This window comes from Oreochromis aureus, linkage group 22, assembly GCF_013358895.1.
Source record: "Oreochromis aureus strain Israel breed Guangdong linkage group 22, ZZ_aureus, whole genome shotgun sequence".
NCBI lineage: Eukaryota > Metazoa > Chordata > Actinopteri > Cichliformes > Cichlidae > Oreochromis > Oreochromis aureus.
This window is the reverse complement of record NC_052962.1, coordinates 11,635,086-11,655,698: the sequence shown is the minus strand read 5'-3', so window position 1 is coordinate 11,655,698 and position 20,613 is coordinate 11,635,086. Positions and strand designations below refer to the sequence as shown.

The 20,613-nt window shown below is 38.9% G+C and overlaps 1 protein-coding gene and 1 long non-coding RNA gene across 3 annotated transcripts; both read right to left on the bottom strand.

Moving 5' to 3' along the window:
- Window positions 1–1,121: 1,121 nt before the first annotated feature.
- LOC120435761 lies at window positions 1,122–6,857 on the bottom strand. 2 transcript variants are annotated; one of them, XR_005609895.1, is made up of 5 exons: window positions 6,431–6,857; window positions 6,214–6,345; window positions 4,033–6,142; window positions 3,081–3,101; window positions 1,122–1,713 (listed from the first exon to the last, which is right to left on the bottom strand). XR_005609895.1 is itself a non-coding variant. In XM_039605867.1 (5 exons), exons 1-5 carry the CDS (start codon window positions 6,831–6,833, stop codon window positions 1,649–1,651), a joined length of 747 nt encoding a protein of 248 aa, XP_039461801.1. In that variant the 5' UTR covers window positions 6,834–6,857; the 3' UTR covers window positions 1,122–1,648. The 2 variants fall into 2 exon arrangements, 1 of the variants encoding a protein (XP_039461801.1); XM_039605867.1 differs by having other exon boundaries at window positions 3,003–3,101; window positions 6,095–6,142.
- Window positions 6,858–7,895: 1,038 nt separating this feature from the next.
- LOC120435764 lies at window positions 7,896–10,061 on the bottom strand. Its single transcript, XR_005609897.1, has 3 exons — window positions 9,131–10,061; window positions 8,516–8,586; window positions 7,896–8,435 (listed from the first exon to the last, which is right to left on the bottom strand). It is a non-coding gene; the product is annotated as an uncharacterized LOC120435764 (long non-coding RNA).
- Window positions 10,062–20,613: the final 10,552 nt, after the last annotated feature.

Below are 20,613 nucleotides of genomic sequence, written 5' to 3'. Positions count from 1 at the left end.
ACTTTTTTCCGCTTCACTTCGCACGCGAGCCTTGTGCTTTGCGCTGGGAAGAGGGGGGAGGGGTGGTAGTTACACTCTCAGTAGCATAGGATCAGCGGGAGGGAGAGACAGAGAAAGAGAGCCAGGGACAACAACGTCACATTAGAAAGGTATATTAATCATCCACAACCATTTTCAGTTGCAGATAAAGGATTCAGAAATTTTATTCATGCAGGCCAATATGACAGAGAATATGCATGTTCTTTTTGTTTTCATATTTTAATTTGTATTTAATTGTGTTGTGGTTTGCAGTGTTTTGTGTTGTTTCACTTTACATTTGTTTAAAAGCAAAAAGCTGAAAATTTAAATAGTTAAAAGTTGAAGTGTGTGTGTGTGTGTGTGTGTGTGTGTGTGTGTGTGTGTTGTTTTGTGTGTTGTTGTTTTGTTTTTGTTTTTTTTTTTTGGGGGGGGGGGTTTGTATTATGATTTATTTATTACATTTTATGTGGAGTGAATAAATAAAAGTATATTTACGGTGGCCCCTAGAGACAAAGCACGTACAAAACACAACAGAAGTGCTCCAGGATGCTAGGTGCAGTGTTGAGCTTTTGTTACCTAGTGGCTACACAAGCCAGCAAGTACCAATGACCGGGTTTGGTGCGTGTGGTACAAACATTTTATTTTTATTATTTGAATATATATGAGTGCTTGTGTATAAATACACAAACAATACACACATGCTTTAAATTGTGTAATTTAAGTGATCTAGTTAAGTTAACGCTAGAAATGTGTTTTGGAGTTTGTACGTGCTTTGTCTGAAGGGGGGGCCACACACACACACACACACACACACACACACACACACACACACACACACACACACACACACACACACACACACACACACACACACACACACACACACGTAAAGGTGAATTGGAAGGACAGTTTTTTCAAACAAGATTTTTGCAACACTAAACGGACCCCCCTTTCCGCTTGTGCTAGATAGATGAAGTGCATCTTTAAAAATCCCATTTGAGTTGTACAACACAAATCTCACTTCAAAATTGTGAAAAACACACCAGAACTCAAAATATAAGAACCTGACACCATGGTGTAATAAGAGGACAACACTAATTAGGTAACTTGGCTCCTCCCCCTGACATGAACAGTAATTGTCAGGGCTAACTTTATTAACAGGACAAAGGCCATACACATACACAAACATGTATTTTGTGTGTATTAAAAGGGCAACAGGTGAATAAAAGGAACAAATTGAGTGCATTTTACAAAAACAGGATTGTTTTGTTAACAGAAATGAAAATAACTGGCAATATAAAATTATGTCCTCTTAGATCAGATGCACTAAAACAGTGTCAACAAAATGAATTTACCAATCTTCTAATAGTAAAATTCTAAAATAAATAAATGAGAAACCAAAACATACAAAATATCTTTTGTAACTCCTCCAAGAAGTACTTTGGAGTTATGTAGACTCCTCTACATAGGATTTTCTTTTTTCTTCAACGACACGCCCCGATTCCTCACAAAATCTCTGATGTTTTGAATAGAACGACCAGCCAGAGCAGGATCTTCTGCAGTTTTGCATTGCTGGCATTCGATAATAGTGGCCAGTTTTCCTTTTTGATATGTTCGCCAAAATGCTTCATTATCGCAGCAACCTCCGTGGGAGACCAAGGATGCTTTTGACCCTCCTTGCATTTTCCAGAGAAGCTAGAAGCAGAAAAAAAAAATGTAAACAAACTACTTTTTAAACAATTTTTAAATTAAAGGGGACGTATTATGCTCAATTGTGTGAGTTGACATGGTTGTAGGATGCAAAAATATAATGGCGATAATCGGCTTCCTTCAAATAAGCCGAAGAATTGAGTTCTGCACACACTAGTTTTACAGCCCTGCTAAGAACAGTTAGTGTTTAGTCTACACAGCCCAAAGACGGCCTTTGCATTGTCCACGAGGACAGGTGCTGAGGCTGTGATTATGCTGGATTGTGCAAAATACACTACCTGGGACCTAAAAGAGCTCCTTTTTTAGTTGTTGAAAACCTACACTTAAGGAGTCGGGAGGCAATTCATAACCAAATATACATACAAAAGCAACAAAAAAAAGTGTTTTTTGCATAATATGTCCCCTTTTAAGGTGAATTTGTTGTAACAGTGTTTCTTTGGTATAAATCCTGTAATGCTGACTGTTTAAATACTTATTACAATGGATGAATACATTTATTTAAATGTAAAATTCTGAAAGGTAGCCCACATTAAGTCAGAATTCCAATAAATAGCTATGGCAAATCACTATGGATGGAGAGCATTTTATTCCACACACGTTATACAACAAAAACATGTATAGCATGATATTGTAATAATTTGAAATGTATAACATATACTCAAACATTTCATATATAACTGTCTGACTCAAATGTTTATTTAAAAACAAGGGTGGACCCTGCCTGACCATGAGGTGGGCCTTCAGGTTTTTCAGTGAACATAATTTTCTTCAAGACGTTCAGGTTACAGCCCACAATTAGCCAAACCAGCCCAAATTTTCCAATATTATCCAGATTCTGCCTATGGGAATAAGATGATGTTCAGAGTATGGAGATAATGTAGAAGCCCAATGGTTGAGGAATCCTCAAAATTAAAAACCCAAATCATAATATGTTCTCATTGCTTTGTTTATTAATTGTTTTGGTGCATTGCTGTTTTGAAAATGATAAGTATTTAAATGTATTACAGATTAAAACAGGCATAGGGAAAGTAATTTAAACATTTATCCCATTACTTAATACAAGGTATTGTTCCACATTGAATGTGATTTATGTTTTACCTTACCAAGTAGGTTAATATAATTGTCTAACCAAGTTGTAGAATTATGGTACGGTCCCTGGCAGAAAGATGAGCATAGTCACCATACTGGCTTGGGTGGTGTGGATAACTGGGTTCAAAAATGCATGAAGTTTACATTTGTGCTTAAGTGACTTTTGTATGCATGTCACCATTTACCAGATTGTTTATTTGTTTTCTTCTTACTGCTTGGCTTCATCTCCTTGTTTAGTATTCTGTTGGGTTCAATGACCTTACCTGCTCCATTTTTACTTTGTGCTGAAAAACAAAACAAAACAGTAAGCATATATTTGTTGTATTAAATCTCTTATAATGTAATGTCAAATGCTCCTGAATGTGGTCAAGCAACTAATGGACCTTGAAATCTTGAATATGGTTTCTAAGATAAATCCAGAGTCGCAACTATGACTTTTAGTTTAAGGTGACACATGTGAATGTGGAATATGGCTAGAGCTATTACAGCTGATATTAAAAGATACAAGGCTGAATTTTTCTCCAAACAAGACTCCGGTGTAGTGATGGGATTTCCGGCTCTTTTTAGAGATCCGGCTCTCTCGGCTCGGCTCACTAAAAAGAGCCGGCTCTTTCGGCTCCCGAACCGGCTCTTCAGGTTGTTTTGTTGCTTTCATTCATTTATTATTAACAACAATATAAAATTATGCACAAAATGAATTACTAATGTTTAAAAACGTGTTTTCTATGTATATATGTTCATTATATAAATATGCTTTTATTTATTCACTCCACATAAAATTTAAAAAATAAATTATAAAATACAAAAACCTACCATTTACAATTTAACTTTTAAAATTTAAACTTTAAATTTAAAAATACCAAGTGCTCAGCTCAGTGGGTAGAGACACTGGCAGCTTCACTTATATCACACTTAACTCACTGTGTTTTATCTTCCCATCGCACTGATGAGTGGACAGTTTTCAGGTGCCCGTGCACCGGCTCTATATGATATCCTTTTCTTGCAGACTCTACACTCTGCCTATGTGTACAAAAGGCCCGCCAGTCGGCGGACCTGACGAACAGAGCCACATCTGCCGACCAGCCAATGAGCGGTGAGGCAACCCATCCTCTTCACCAATCAGAAGACACAATTCTACCTCATCATTACGCACACACGTCGACGCAGAGAGTTCGGTCGGAGCTGCAGGTGTGGAGAGTGAGCAGTTTTACTCACCGTGTGGATTTTCGTTCCTTCTAATGCTGTTAGCAGTGTGCGTCCATGAGACTGTAAGTTTCTGTGTTGTATCCTGTTTGTTCTTTGCTGCGGCCATTGTCCACCGTTGTTTAAATCCTTGGCGCACACTTTGTTTACCGAATGTTACTGCCGTTTACTGCGAAGCAGCCTCTGCCGTGCGGTCATTAAGGGACCGTCACTAATTTCTCATGTTAGCCCTAGTGTAAAGTGCCTAGTTGGGATTTATGTAAATAGTAAAATTTGCATTTGTTGATACTCCCTTATTTTGGTTGAATGTTCCACTACTCAGTATTGTTTGTATTGTTTTATTACACATTTAGTTCACTTTGTTCACATAATTATATAAGACTTTTATGTTCTTTCCAACAGAAACCACACCATCACTTCACCACACGTCATATAGCATTTCACAGCCTGTTAATCCCCTCACTCACATTATGGATGTGTACCTCGGCTTCGTGCTAAATAAATGAGTGAACGACAGATACCTGAGTGGCAGTGGATTTGTGGATAAGCCATCCGTTCTTATCGGACAACCCTGTTGAGATTGTGGATTCATAGAGTCAGCACCTTATCATCTTCATTATTCATAGTCAGGAGGTCAAGTCCATCCCTCTTAACGTGACATCCTCCATTACACTATGTATTGTCAGTAAAATTTAAATGGTTCTAGATTTTGCTTCTTTTCTTGGTGTCACTCATTTTCTTTACTCCACCTTTCTAATGTGACGACATTGTCTCTTGTTGCTCCCGGCTCTCTTTCTCTCTCTCTCCCTGCTGCTCTTTTCGTGTGCTACTGCTGTTGCGAGTGTAACTACCGCCCCTAGCTCCTCCCTCTGCTCAGAGGCGGGAGGGGTGCAAACGCAAGGCTCTGTTTGCGCCCCTCCCGTCTCTACTCAGCGCAAACACAAGGCTGACGTGCAGCGAAAAAAGTGAGAGAGAGGGCAAGAGAAAGTAAAAAAAAAAAATCCACGGCTCCCAATAAGGAGCTGGCTCGCATCGTTCACTTCAAAGAACCGGCTCTAAGAGCCATTTCGTTCGCGAACGACCCATCACTACTCCGGTGACTGGTCAACTTTCCACTCACCACTGATTTACTGTAGAAAGAGGATGAGAGCGTAGAGGGAATACTTCAGAAGCGCAAACCAGGTAAATAAAGAGTAGTAGATCAGCCCTCCACACACCAACTATTTTCATCTCTCTTGATTAATCTCATCTCCTTCTGTCTCCTGCAGGGCAGCTTCCTTTCTAACATCCTTCAACAAACCTTCCTCACTGTCCCTTGTTTGCACATGCCCAACACAACCTCAACCTGGCCAATGTAGAACAATGTAGACATTTTTTCCAACATGTGCAGTCCCAATGATATTGTTCTTCCTAATCCTATCCATTCTCTCCACCCTCAAAAAGAATCCCAGCATCTTTGCTTTCCCCAAACTCACCTCCAAGAACTGCAATCTATTAAGAACTCTGCTGCCCCCTTACTCTACTGCACTCACTCTAGAGACTATATCACCACATCCTAAAAAGAACATTACTGGCTGCACACTGACTATAGTATTGAGTGCAAACTCCTAATCAACTTTTAAGCCTTCAACAACCTCGCCCCCGCCACCCTGAGGGATTGTCTTTACTGTCACTCTCCCACAACACTGCTAACACTAACCTCCTTACCCCCATCATCAAAATCATAAATCTGAGGGTACAATCCTTTGCCACTGCTAATTGCACCCTCTGGAACTTCCTCTGCTCATTAGATTCTCTCTAGAACTTTAAATCACAGCTCAAAATCACCTGTTCAAACTAGCATTTCCTACCTGACCATCCTCCAAAACTGACCTTTCTATTCTGTTGAGCTGGTCTTTAGAAAGATCCTTGACTTTCTTTAAATTACCATTTGGACAAAGGTAACAATCACTGGAAAAATGATAGTAATGAATTATTATTTTTTTTTTTTTACATAAAGATAGCAAAGATAGCAAAAGTGTCTAGGAAGTAGTTACAAAGGTAAAAGCTTCAATAAATGATGACAAACACATACCTGGAGGTTCCTTGACAACTTTCTTCATCATTCTAGTATCTATAGAATCTGTAATAAAGTCTATTAGTCATGTGATTTCATAAATTGAACAAAGTTGAGACTAATCACATTGTACTTACCAATCTGTGGATATACAAGATTTCCTTCATTGACCTCACGCTCCGCTCCGACCTCCTCACGCTCCGCTCCGACCTCCTCACGCTCCGCTCCGACCTCACTTTCTTCACTTGAATCTGTCAACTGTAGGTTATCTAACAAAATAAAAGATTGTCTTAATGAATTATAAGGTTATAGTGCAGGAAACGTGTATAATTCTTAACCTTAACACCACTTTACCTTTGATTTCAATCTCTTCAAGTGTTTTGCCTTGAAGGCTTTTGAGAGACCCTTTCTCCATGGCAATCAGTAGTTTGGATATTTTGGCAAGCTGGGTAGTAGCCTCTGGAAGTCTATAATATTCCCGATGAACACGAATATCATGACCTAGGAAGTTGGCAACTTGGTCTAACTCGTGATTCTTGAGGTTTAAGATCTGAGACAAAGTTGCGACATGTTTGCGCAACTGCGTTGAACGTAGGTGTTCAGGGTTTTCAGCCCCACATTCAGTCGCATAAATCCTCAAACAGTCCTGTCCTCTGTAGGGAGTCAGACAATGAGGTCTGGCAAACAGGAATATGTTTTCTGCCAGAACACCACAGTCTTGTCTTTTCTCTGTCAGCCGTGTTATGGCATTCACCATGTCTGGTGAAAGTAGCACTGCAACCTTGCGTCCTCGTTTACCCTCAATTCTACGACTGAAGTGTTGACAAAGGTAAAGTTCAAATTTTGTCAGTCCAAATGCAACATCCTTGTGCAGGGTACTAGTGTCTCTCTCCTGGAAGCCATTCAGTGTCATCTTTGAAATTTCTCCCCTCTTCTCCTGTTAAATAGTATTACATTTGCCATGGTAGCTTTACAAAGTTCACTGTATGATTTTGGTGAACTATGCTCTTCCAAGTCCTTCAGTGCTTGTTCTGTAGTCTTCTCCAGATGTCTATGAAGACGCTGAACATCTTCTGTGAAAGGAAGTGTGGAAGGCTTGTTGGAGTGCCGCTCGCTTAGTGTGGTTAATGCAGTATGGGAGATGAGTTCTGACCACTTTGTAGCATAAAGGGTTTTGAAACTCTGGGTTGACTTTATCAGTGCACTGTCTTCTGCCATCAGTGCTCTGCAATGTATAATATCACAGACTTTCTGCAGTGAGTGTCCCAACTTTAAAGCAAGGCTTGGAGTCGAGTAGCAGTTCTTTTCTTCATCATACCCAGACACCTTCTTAACAGCTTTGATAACCACATTGAAATTTGCAGGTCTTACAGCATCCTCAAAAGTGTGTATTGAGCATTCTTTCCGAAGTGTGAGCAGAAGTCTTCCACATTCTCGGAGTGTCTGGCGAATGTAGTCAAATTTGGTGGGATCTTTCCCATGTTTGTTAAAGAATGATTGAGCAAGCTGAAGAATAGAGAAGTCACTTCAAGACAGTAGAAGTTATTTCATCATCTTTCATGACAGCTAATATCTTCCAAACACCGGGGGAAACTTGCTGACACAGAGCTGACTCACTCATACAGGCCAGGGACAAGACCTTTTTTCGTCCCCCCTCTGAATTGGCCTCCACTGGTTTTGAAGAACATTTACGAACATGTCTCCAAAGATCTCTTTTAAGATATAATGCCTCGCAATAAATGCAGTGAATATAGTCTTTTCCTTTGTAGGGTTTTTTTTGATGTGCGTCTGGTTTTAATGATCCAATCCCACTTGCGATGACCTCCGAGTTATGTCTGTGGTTTCCCTTGTTTCGCAGCTTAGAAAGCATTTTCAAACGGTCTTTGGACTTCTTGGGAAGACTTAAAACTCGAGCAACATCTGCATGTGATTTCTCATGAGTTTTTAAATGACGTGTAAACTTTGTCTGTAGTTTTCCACAAATGTAGCAGTATGTTTTGTTTCTTAGTGAGGAGGATGTTTTTAAGGAATCTTCAGCCGTAGTATCAGAGTCATCAACAATGCCTTCAGCATCAGACTTTTCTGCTGTGGCAATAACCCCTGATACATCGAGCTGTCTTGTGCCAATTCCATCTTCAGAAATTCTTTGTCCTACTCTCTCTAAAAAACTTTCTAGGCGAGGTCTTTTCGTTTTGCAAGCAGATTGACTGCTGGAGATCTCAGAGTTCTGTACTTGTTTGCAACTTATATTTAAAGGCTCTGATTTGTTGTCCCATGAGCTGTCTGAGTCAGCTATAGAATCTGGCACATATTCCTCTTCTGATGAAGCCCCCTCACTTGAACTATCTTCACTAAAGACCTAATAACAATCAAAAACACAAAGTAAGACTTTGTTTACCTTACATATTTTACTGAGAAGAATTCTGCAAAAACACTTACCTCTGGAAGAGGTTCAGTGAGGTTCACCTTGTGGCTAACATAACATCTTTTGTGCCAGGACTGGTAGCAAACTAGACAGAGAAAAATTAAGTTAATAAAAAGAAAGGTAGTTAAAGCCGCTTTCCCAATTTAAAAAAAACAGGCTAGATGGAAGCATAAACACAGTCAAGAAGGCTCCCCTCCCATTGGATATTATCCATAGGCCACACCCCCTGGTGTGCTTTGCTGCTAAACAGGCCAGTGCATAGTGTGGTGGAGCCATGTTAATGTAGAATTTAAGGAGTCAGGTAAGACTGTTCTATCGTTTTTCTGGACTGAGCCATGTTATTGGCTGATGGTTTTAGACAAATGCAACAGAACCACTTCATTTTTTTTTTCTTTAATCTCCAAACAACATTTATAGCTATGCTTTGTTAAAATGTTGTTATGAACATGAAAAAAAATATGTTAAGCTAACTTGTTTTTGCAAATTGGGTATAGCAGCTTTAATAATGACATGGTAAGTAAATATGTAAAAAGTGCAGATGTAAAAGGTTCATTATGAACATATGTGTTCCTTATGGATCATATTTAAGATATTCTAATGTACCCAACCTTCCATAATTAAATAATTACCTTCACATCTCACACCATTCCATTTCAGAGGCGAAAAAGGTCCTCCACATGCAAAACATTTTTCTAAACTTGACATTTCGTCAGGGACTAGATCATGATCGCAGTCCTGTTTGGTAAAAAAAAAAACAAAAAAAAACAGTGTAATCAAAAACAAAATTCATACTTTTGTGATGTAAAATATCACAACCAAATAGTTGTTTTGGTTCCTCTTTAAAAAGGAGTTAAGGACGGAAGAAAAAAAAAAAAAACAGGTTCAAGTGTTACTAAAACTATTAAATCAATTTTTGTAACTTTTGCAATGCAAAATTTAAAGGGAAAAATACCTGCTGTATATAGATCAATTTTCAAAACAATTTGTTCTTCTAGGTTTTATATTATGGTATATATTACAAAACCACAATGAAAAGAAAATTCATTGTGGACCCACAACCCCCAAAAAAGATTAGACTTACAATTTGTTCTTTCTGAAATGAGAAGATGTGTCCAAAGTTTTGACTGGGAGTGTAAAAAAGTATAATTAAATCATGAAGTCATGAATCCATCAAGACATAACGGATGGCCTTTACACAACAATGTTACATAAATGTGCTTAGCATTAACAGGAAAGAGTTTAGCGATTGTTTCGGTTGTATTTACATGCTCCTTGCTATAGTAAGCTTCATTCTTGCTCCTTGATCAGCTGAAATTCAAATATGCGATCTAACTACATCAGAGTTCATTTCAACCAAGCCGAGAACTACGTCTTTATGCAAACCAGATTTAGGGTTGGGGTTTCATACTTCTTGTTTCAAATCTCAGTCCTCCTAATGCGTGCATCTTACTTGGTCAAGATAACCAAGGACCCACATACCTCAATACTGCCTAATAACTAGCACCTCAGTCTACAACTAAAACAATCTGACACTGAAACTCCAATTTACCTTTGTTGCTTCGTTAGGAGAGGAACTGGCTGCATTCTCATCCACAGCCTGAGATGCCACCATGTTGGATTTCTAAGGAAGAAGCATGAATAATGAATGGCAGTATTTGGGTCTAGCCAAGATGAATACAGTCCTCCTAATGTCTGGACCTGTCCAGTTGAGTATTACACAGGACCCGTGTGTGTGTATGCATACTTTTCAGTATAGCCTTTATTCATTTAATACTATTTATACTTATACTGTACTATTTACATTATACCTTGCTTCTCCATGGCCAGTTGGAATCACCATAGTTATAGGTGATTTCTTCTCCTGGACCAATATCTTTGATTGCAAACAAACAGAGATGGGGCCTTCCATCCACTCTGGTAACTGTCATTTTACTGTTTGGATTCACATTATCGTCATTTACAAGTCTGCCAAGTGAGCCGTCCTCTCTGGCAGCATCAACACTAAAACAAAAGTATACAATAACAATTACACTCTGTAAAGAAAGTCATTAAGTATATTAGGTTGTAGAACGTCTGAATAACATTTTAATATTCAATTCAAAATATTATTTGAATATTATAATTTGTAAACCTCATGTATTTTATCCTTTATCAAAGCAGTTACATACCATAACTGTTTTCCATTGAACTTGAAATCAAATATGAAAACCTTGAGTGCATCATGGTTAAGTTTCATTCGGTTTTCTTGTTCCTCTTTAGTTATGATTTGTCCTCTGTACTCAAAAAGAAAATCTCCCTTTTGAAATGACCGACAGCTGAACACACCGCGACCTAAAGACACACATCAAAAACAAATTGGGCAATAAACTATAAACCATTTAATTAAAATCCTTCTTGTTTTTAAATATGTTTTTTATTTGATTATATTGTATTATTTATTTTGGAACATGTAACATGTTCATAATTCCTTGGGGAAAGACAAGGAAGAAATATAATAATAATAATAATAAAACAAGTATAATTATATTCGTGATTATTAATTTTCTCATGCATGGTATGCTACAAAAAAACTACAAAAAACATAAAAATTTCTATTTTGAGAAGCTGACTGCATTCTTTGGAATCAACTCACCTTTAAACGAATCAATATACCTCACATCAAATCCTGCCTTGTCTTCACCTAAGGAGCAGTAATACCTAGCATCTTGTCTGGGATTTATTTTAGCTCTCCGTGGCCTTGTTGCCGCCATCCCCTGCAAAGATCAGGTATTAATGACTTTAGAAATAACACATTATACTACAAAATGTATGTAGACATAGAAATAAACAGATCGAAAAATCTATTTATGTTGGGGAGAGCTCCCCTAAAGGTTCCAAATATCTGTGTTTCCCAACAGTTCCTCCTATCTTGTATCACTGTGTGTCAGAGGCTGCATGCCCTACCTGTGGAAGTTCTGTTTCAGTATATTTTATTTGGTCTAAGGTTACTGCAAATCTTAATGAGTTAATTTTCATATCCACATTTCCTTAACCTTTTATATTTCTTAAAGTTATAAATTAAAATAATGATTTAGTATGGTTGAACAATAAGCATATTTGTCCTACAGTTTTTGTTTCATTTGTAAAATATTTTCTGAAAACAGATCTCACTAGTTTTAAAACCACAAGTTTTGTGATGCTAAAACCAAAATTAATCAAACCAACAGCAACAGAATGTCAAACTTTTGCTACTAGCATGCTGGCTAGCTAAACTGTCAAAAATTAGATGCTTTGGTGTATCCGAACGTAATATAATAACCTATATTACTTTGCTTTATTGGATGAATATATTTATATAAACATCATGTGTAAGGGAATTTGTATGGTTCTCACCTGATCTTCCACGAAAGCAGTAAGATAAAAGCTGTCTCATTAAATCCTCATGTCGTGCACCTGAACTCTTTAGTGTCCTCTTCTTCTTCTTCTGCTCTTTAAATGTTCATGGTGGTTGGCAACCAGCGTAGATGTACATTAGCGCCCCCATAGTGCTGAGGAGTGGATATCATTGGCCAAGAACAGTGGATTAACACTGGGATTCTTGCAAATAGAATGCTATGATGTAATAGAGTTAAATTGCTCTAGTGCATTCTGACATAACTCACTTGGAATATGTAGACTTAATAATACTGTATAAAATGTAATTTTTCCAAAAGACTGATATTTATGCTTCTAAATTTTTAAAGAATGAAACAAAAGTAGTAAATGGGGATGACGAGTTTTAGTAACAACTTCAAAGTTATTTGGCTAAAAGAGTTTTAAAATTCAAATAATTAACTTGGACCAAAAAGGCATATTATTGCTACAATGAGATTGGTGAATAAAAATAGATTAGACCACAGATATTTAAGTATTGCAGCAATACAATTAATTTTCATGACCTTAAGTGTTTCTTGTGATGCTTTCTTTTTCTTTTTAAATAGTAAAAACTCATGACATAATTAGGACAAAGTTTATAATGAAATAGAAAAATCTTTATTATTGTGGCTGGTCTGGGATGCTGCTGCAGGTGAGAGTGACTCACCTGCATTGTATCTACAATCTGTTACAGCAACCGTATAATTATTGTAATTGTTGGACAGCGCGAGGGAACGACCGGCTCAGGTGAGCCACAGGCTGGTGCGCTAGCGGGTTGGGGTGCCGCTGGGCGTGGGCGGTCCCTGGAACCACCTCGTCACCAGCGCCGCTAGATCTACAGGCGAACGCCCAGGTAGTCACTTCCCCGTGGCTGGGCTGGGGCGCTGATGCTCCAGGCCGATTCCCTCGCTTGCTCATGGAGGGGGGGGGGGGGAGGTGGCTCCCCGGTCTTAGTCGGGGGAAGAGGGTATGTGGCGGGGCGTGTTCTGCGATGCCGCTGCATGTGAGATGGACCCACCTGCACGGCATCTATAATCACACCACGCTGGCTTAAAACTTGTGCTCTGCTTGTGGTGTTGTTGGTGGTGATGTGTACGGCAGACACAAACATACCTTCCCACCCTCATACACACAACCACAAACACTCGGCCCTCACCCAACGTGGACACAGACATAAATGGACACTGTACACACAATCACACTCCCCAAACATTCTCTACATCCCAGGTCCAGGTATTCTTGCCCCGGAGGGGGAACTCATACCCAGACCCAGATGTTGCCCTCCTCCCTGAGGTGGAAATCAAGCAGACCGTCCCCGGCTCCGCAGTGGCAGGGGGCCGCTGCAACCCAGGCCTCGATCAGATGGCCAATTCCACCTTCAGGCCCCCCCGCCCTGACGGCTGGCAGAGAGTGGGGCTCTGTGAAGACCCCATGCCTCCCTCCGCTCGCTCATATGTAGTGTTGCTGCGTGCTGTTCTAAAGTGCATTTAAAACACGGGAGGAGATGTCATCTGTTCTTTTGATATTCATCAGAACCCTGGCTGCAGCATTTTGGATCAGCTGAAGACTTTTAGTTGCATTATGTGGACTTCCTGATAGTTAAGAGTTATAGTAATGCAGCCTTGAAGTAACAAAGGCATCAACTAGTTTTTCAGCATCACTCCTGGATGGGATGTTTCTAATTTTAGCAATATTACGGAGGTGGAAGGAGGAGACCCTAGAAACCTCTTTCATGTCAGATCTAAATGACATGTCTTTGTCAAAAAATAACAGAGGTTCTTTGCTTTATTACTGGAGGCTAATTTAATGCCATCCAGATCAAGGGACTGACCAAGTAATTTGTTTTTCTGAGCTTCTGGTCCAAAGACAACTTCTGTCTTGTCGAATTCAAAAGGAGGAAGTTTGAAGACATCCAGGTTTTATGTCTTCCAAGCATGCCCGTAATCTTTATAACTGATTAGGTTCATCAGGATTTAGGTGTGCATAGCTATGGAAATTTATCCCATGCTGTCTAATGATTTTACCAATAGGGAACATATATATAGTAAAAAGGATCAGTCCAAGTACAGAACCCTGTGGTACGCCCCAAGTAACCATAGAGGTTGAAGAGGATTTATCATTTACGTAAACAAACCTTGAGTCTGTTGGACAAGTAAGATTTAAACCAGCCTAGTGCTGTTCCTTTGATCCCTGCAACATTTTCAAACCTTTCTATGAGAATATTGTGATTGAATGTGTCAAAAACAGCACTGAGGTCCAGTAGAACCAGAATGGTCACCAGTCCATTATCTGAGGCCATGAGAATATAATTAGTAACTTTCACCAGAGCTGTTTCAGTGCTATGATGAGCTCTAAAGCCAGATTGAAACTCTTCAAACAGGTCGTTATTGTTTAAGTGCTAACACACCTGATTGGCAACTATTACCTCAAGAATTTTAGATATGAAGGGAAGATTAGATATAGGTCTATAGTTCATTAAGTTGTCTTGATTAAAAGAGGGTTTCTTAAATAGAGGTTTAATTACAGCAACCTTAAAATCCTATGGTACGTATCCATTTTCTAAAAATAAATTCATTATATCCAAAACTGGAGCAACAATTAAAGGAAATACCGCTTTAAATAGTTTGGTTCGGGATTAGGTCTAACATGCAGGTATGTATGTAGACCATGTCTACATACCTAAATGTCATAGTTCAGCTGTGTGCAGGCAGGAACGAGGAAAAGGACCCAAAATGCAGACTCTCGGAAGACTGGAGTGAAACTCAAAAACGGCAGCTTTATTGCTGGTTGGAAAATAAAAGGCAATACAAAACTAATCCACGGGAGACACACAGCACAGGATTAGTGCCGTTCTGACGACAGGGAGCACAGAAAATACAGGGCTAAAATACACAGGACATAACGAGGGAATGAGAGGCAGGAGGTGAACACTGGTGGGAGACATCAGGGCTAACGAGACCAAGGAAGCAAAACTGAAAACACTGACATGAGACAAAGACCTTGAAAGTAAAGCAGGAAACACAAAATCACAGAGACAGACTCAGAGACATGGCTTCACACAGGGATTTGACAGAGAACACAGACAGGGGAGAGCAACAGGGGCTGTATCCCAATTCAGGGTCTGCAGCCTTAAAGGCCGCATTTTAAGTTTCAATTCAAAGGCTGCTCGAAATGTGGCCCACAAATGCGTCCTTCATTTCCCTGAATTTGAAGGATGTGGCTGTGTAGACTTCATGGCCCAACATATCCCAGAATGCATAGCGCGGCGTTGGTGTGTGATAATTTTGCGAAAAAAAAACAGTGGAAGCGGGCGGCCAAAGAGTAAACTTGGAAAAGTAAGTACTGAATATTAATTCACTTATTTATGTACAAATGTTTAATAACGAAGAACATTAAAACATTACTGTTGGCCACATGTTGGCAAAGTTATGTGACATTAGTGATGTTTGTACTTTCAGCGTTTACTTTGTTTTAAAGCCTTTACTTTAAAATATACGCCGCTCAATAGTCGACCTTAATCTTACAGAGAATGTGATGTTTTTATGGATAATTACAGTCAGTCATATATCCACAAACACAACAAGTTGAAAGTCAGTGAATGCTGCTCAGTTTGCAGTCCTGAATATCACGGCACAAGCAGGATTCACTGCACTGTTAATGTGAGCTATGTTATATTGCTGCCTCTGTTCGGTGGTGTCGAGCCAAACGGACTTTAACGTGTGTTTGAACGTTTGTTTCACTCGTTAAGCTGAAAGAAAGAAGCTTTAATCACAGGAGTCACACATGTGTCCACTGTACCATCTGGGAACTCTTCTTGTTTAGCACTTTCGAATAACACAAACACTAAATCCTCCTTCTCTTTTGCTGTTTTGTAGCAGTGTGTACACCTGAGACTGTCACCTGTCTGTCTGTCCTGCACTCTCTCTCTTTGTCTTTCTCTCTGATTGTGTAATAAAAGTATGAACATGTATTTATAAGTTACACTTGTGTTTGAATCCTGCAGCTTATCACACATTTGATTTCCATGTGTGACAACTGCAAGTGTCCAGAGTGAGGACAAACTGAGGGACCCACTGCTGCACATCATCTGTGAGGCTTTGCACCCTGATGATCCACCAGGACAAACTCAGCAGTGTGTGAGGAAGAGGAGGAGGAAGAGCCAGCAGCAGCTGACAGATGGAGAGAATAGACAGACTGTTCCTCTGTGTGAAGGACGCTAGAAAAGGTTAAAAGAACTCATTGTCTGTCCTGAATCAGTCTGATTAGGTCATGTTCAAATAATTGTATCATTCCAGTGTTTTTAGTGTGGGAGAAAGTACTCAGGGCCTTCAAGGGAAACACTATGAAAGGCAGGAACAAGTTTAATATTCACAAACCTAAAGTATGTATCAGCAGCAGAATGGACCTCAAAATAAATGTCCATGTTTGTTTCAGTTCTAGGAAGCTTTGAGTATTTTGCATTAGTAGTACTGCTGTGTTTGTTGGATCATATTGCTGTAATTATTTCTATGCTTTATATATTCTGAGGTAAGTTGATCTATAGTGTTTGTTGGGTTCAGGAATTGAGGAGGTAGACCAAAATAACCACCACTGATCCGGCCGGGTGCAATTAGACGGCATTTTAATGAACACATGTGTGAGTTCAACAGACCAATCAGTATTGAACTGCCTTACATCAAGAACTCAAAGGCTTTATAGAAGGAAATAGTACAGCCCACCTCCTTCCTGTTGCTAGGCAAATAATACAGTATGCGTCAACTCAAAACCACAATGACTTTTAACACAGTTTTAAAAGAACATTGTCTAGTTCCCCATGCAGGCCGTTGTCCCCACAAGCTCGCTTCTTATCTTGATGACCTATCTAGCATCTTCCTGTTTCCACAGACAGCCTAGGCACCTTTTTGCAACTACAGCAAAACACCTCTCGTCTCCAACCTATTGCAAAAGTCATGACCTGTCTGCACCCGAAATGACTTCACACCTCTCTGGGGGCCTGAAGCCTGCCGTATACAACCGAAACCGTTTGTGGTTTTCTAGGCTAAATGTCACCCTCCAAAGAAGCTGCTGAAAATATAAACGACACTGCTTACTTCTTAAAACTTAAAACTTACCTCTAAAGGAATATAAGTAATAAAAATGATAAAACTTAAAACTCAACCCCTACACCTTAGCTCTAAAGAATAAAAGTAACACTGGATGATAACACTTCACACTTAAAACTCTAATAGCATATAAGTAATAAAGAATGATAACTGAAAGATTTGACATGTAAGCCGGTGTGTTGCAATTTCTTTCAATGCTCCTGTCACTCTCTCACCATATATTGGCTGATCATTAACGTCCGCCAAGAGTTTCTGACCCTCACTTGACAAGGAGCCACAGCTCCTTTAATAAGCACAAATGCAATCATGTATAAAGATTAAAGTCCTCCTCATTATGAAGGGCTTTTCCTGTCACTTACAGTCAAACTGTTAAAAATTACAATGGTCGGCATGCTCTGTTGGAAGTTGCAAATTATATCCTGACCAGGGCATCTTTCCGGACCCGACATGTTCCATCATATTCTATAAATATGTTATGTGTTTGTATACTTTGTGCCCAGTTTGACCCATTTAGCAGAAGTCAGCCTGTTTAAGGCTCTGATATCTATTCTGTAGGACTTAAAGCAGTTATGACATGACATGGTCTGATTTTCTCACTCAATAAAGGAATATTTAATATATCAGTCTACTCTTCATTCTATCACAAACGGTTATCACAGCTCGTACATTTTATTTTTACACATATGTCAGCATTGAGCCAAATTTAGTAATACCAACATATTACAAGAACAACATTTGTCTCTTATATATAATACATCGATATATACACTGTCAAAGATACTTGTCTTTGAGTGAAGATTTAAGGTGATGGGAAATATAAATAACTGCAACTTGAATCTTTACTGAAGCTCAGTATTTGACACAGAGTTCAAGTTCACTGCTGTAATAACAAGTAATGATTAATATAATAATAACTTTAATATTGGCCATATTATATTTTCATTGCCATTGCCACTTTAGTTTCATGAACAACATTAGTTAATTGTTAATTACTAACTAATTTTAAAATGACTGTTCAGTACAGAAATGAAGCCCAACAATCATGTTTTACAGTCCCGTGGTCTCAGCCTCAGATACTTATCACATCAAAGCTCATAGAAAAACAAACACATGAACAAAAACAAATGAATTTTCTCCTTTATTTCTGTCAAACAATACTGTATGAAACGTTTCCAGCGGTGAGTATCATGGTTGCTAGGCAACCTGAGCAGTCGACGGAGCCTAGACCGTCCCATTTCACAAGCCTCTCACTTCCGACCTTAGCGGTCTTTGAGTCTGCGACCCTTGTGGACTGCTAAGGCTGCGTATTTTAAGGCTGCAGACCCTGAATTGGGATACAGCCACAGAGACAGAACACCAAACCATGATAACCAAACATGGGAAAATAATAATCAAAACTGTACACTAAGAAAGCAGAACAACAAAGCATGGAGCAGCAAAACCAAAACACAGACAGCAATAAATACAAAACACACAGTGAAGGGAAAGGGTGAACACAAGACCCAGGGAACACAGATAAACGTGAAGGCAAGAGGACCTAAAACAGTGAATAAAAAATAACCACAAACTCAAAATGCTGGGTCGAGAGACCCAGGACCATGACACCTAAATGCATTGAGTTGCCACTATGTGATTGCCCAATTAGTGAGTAGTTAACGAGCAGTTCGAGGTGTACCCAATAAAGGTCACTCTTTTTACATTTGTTTTAGAATTGCAATATCCTCTTTACACAGGGCCAGGAAAGCATTTCCCCTTGAAAAATAAGATAATAGAAAACAACCTATATTTGTATTCACTCAGGTTCTCTTCATCTAATCTGATAACAGATAAATGAGAGAACAAACCAAAAATAAATAACTTATCAGTCAAATACTTTTTCATACCACTTTGTAAGTACGTAACTGTATTTACTTAGTATAACTGTGAATAATTACACAAAACCTTAGTGTTTCATATAAAAGCAAAGCTTCATATGTCTTCTTTCCAACAAGGTAAAGCAGGCTTTTATTACAATTAAGTTCAACATACAGTGGTTCATTTGGTGTGGTCATTTTGGAACATTTCCCAGTTATCTAACCCACATGTGAATTGGAAGGACTGTGTAAGAATTGGCGGGACAACTACACACAAGCCTCATTATTATTCACACATGTGTGAATATTCATGAGGTCCTGCTATTACACACGCTACCACCAGGGGCACTCTTGGTGATACACAGATTTAACACAAAATCAAGTTTATATGTATTAAACCGACATCTTGCTTTTTTTTGGTTTTTTAGGGTTAGTGGACCAATAGAAACCACTCTACGTTGTTACATTTCAGTCAAAATTAGCAGGACACCGCCTCTGTCCTGTTAATTCAAAATGTCCTTCTAGTGTGGTGTGTATTCAGACGAAATGTCCAGCTAATACATGTTTACCAACGCACACACACACACACACGTACGTTTCTTGGGTTAGAGGGACAATTTCTGAAATTTTTGGCAAATCAGACTGGACATAGGGCTATGGGGACACCGGGTTCCAGAGGTGCTAGAGCTACAATATGCATATCAAAAATCAGCAAACCTATACACAACTTAAAATTTAAACATTTTCTTTGCTCGACTGAGATATAAAAAAGGCTTTTTTTTTTTTTTCAGACATTCTGGTGGTTTGTAGAGACTTTTCTGTAGCTCGGTCTATAAGGACAGTCTGGTGTACAAGGTCAGTGATGTCATCATACATATACACAAAGTATAGTCTGTTCTGAAGGGACACATGGTGTGTAAAGCCAGTCTACTGTACACACACACACACTGAGTAAATCTGGTTTAAAAGGACACATGGTGTGTAAAGCCAGTTCACTGTACATATACTCACACATGCACTAAGTATAACCTTCTTAGAAAAGAATGTGTATTATAAGACTGTGACTGATACATTATAGTAAAATTGAATAAATTTGCTTAGGCTGCTGCCCCCGCGACCCGGCCTCGGATAAGCGGTTGAAGATGGATGGATGAATAAATTAAAAAAATAATAAAAAGACTACATTTTGGTTTTCTCTGATGAGCATTACAATCTGACATACAAGCTTACATAAAACACCACAGATCATATCTGTTGTGATCTACTAACAGGTGGTCAAAGTGTCATTAAAACAACTAGAAGCATAACACAACAGTGCTTGCATCAACTAGAACAAACTATGTATTATAGAGTTTTTCATTGTCCTGAAGAAACTGGCACTGAGTGGCTGACCAATAAAACAGCACCTTTGCACACCAGGGGTGAGTCGGGCTGACACCATGACTTATACATAAGACTTATATCAACACACAACACATTTGTTGAATTACTGAACTATATTTAATATAACCAACTCAATAATCAATTCCTTAAAAGGACAGCATTGTAACAATTATTGAAGGAAAATAAAAGTGAATCCTGGCATTAAAAGACTCAGGCTAACCACACATCAAAACAAAACACTGCCTGTGAGCACAGTGAAGTCAACTACATACTTTTTGAATGGAGAACACTAACCTTGAAATCAGGCCCAGAAAGGTAAAGGCTCAGACTGTCAAAAAGTGCATTTAGTGTTTAACATTTATTTATTTTTTTTAAGGCCAG

Excerpts from the sequence above, each read along its gene's own strand:
- LOC120435761 (XM_039605867.1), bottom strand. The coding sequence starts at position 6,833 with ATGGTGAATGCCATAACACGGCTGACAGAGAAAAGACAAGACTGTGGT. Across the intron at positions 6,346-6,430 it reads TGAAGAGATTGAAATCAAAG|ATAACCTACAGTTGACAGAT; the intron begins GTAAAGTGGTGT and ends TTATTTTGTTAG. Across the intron at positions 1,714-3,002 it reads GAAAACAAATAAACAATCTG|CTTCTCTGGAAAATGCAAGG; the intron begins GTAAATGGTGAC and ends TTCTGCTTCTAG.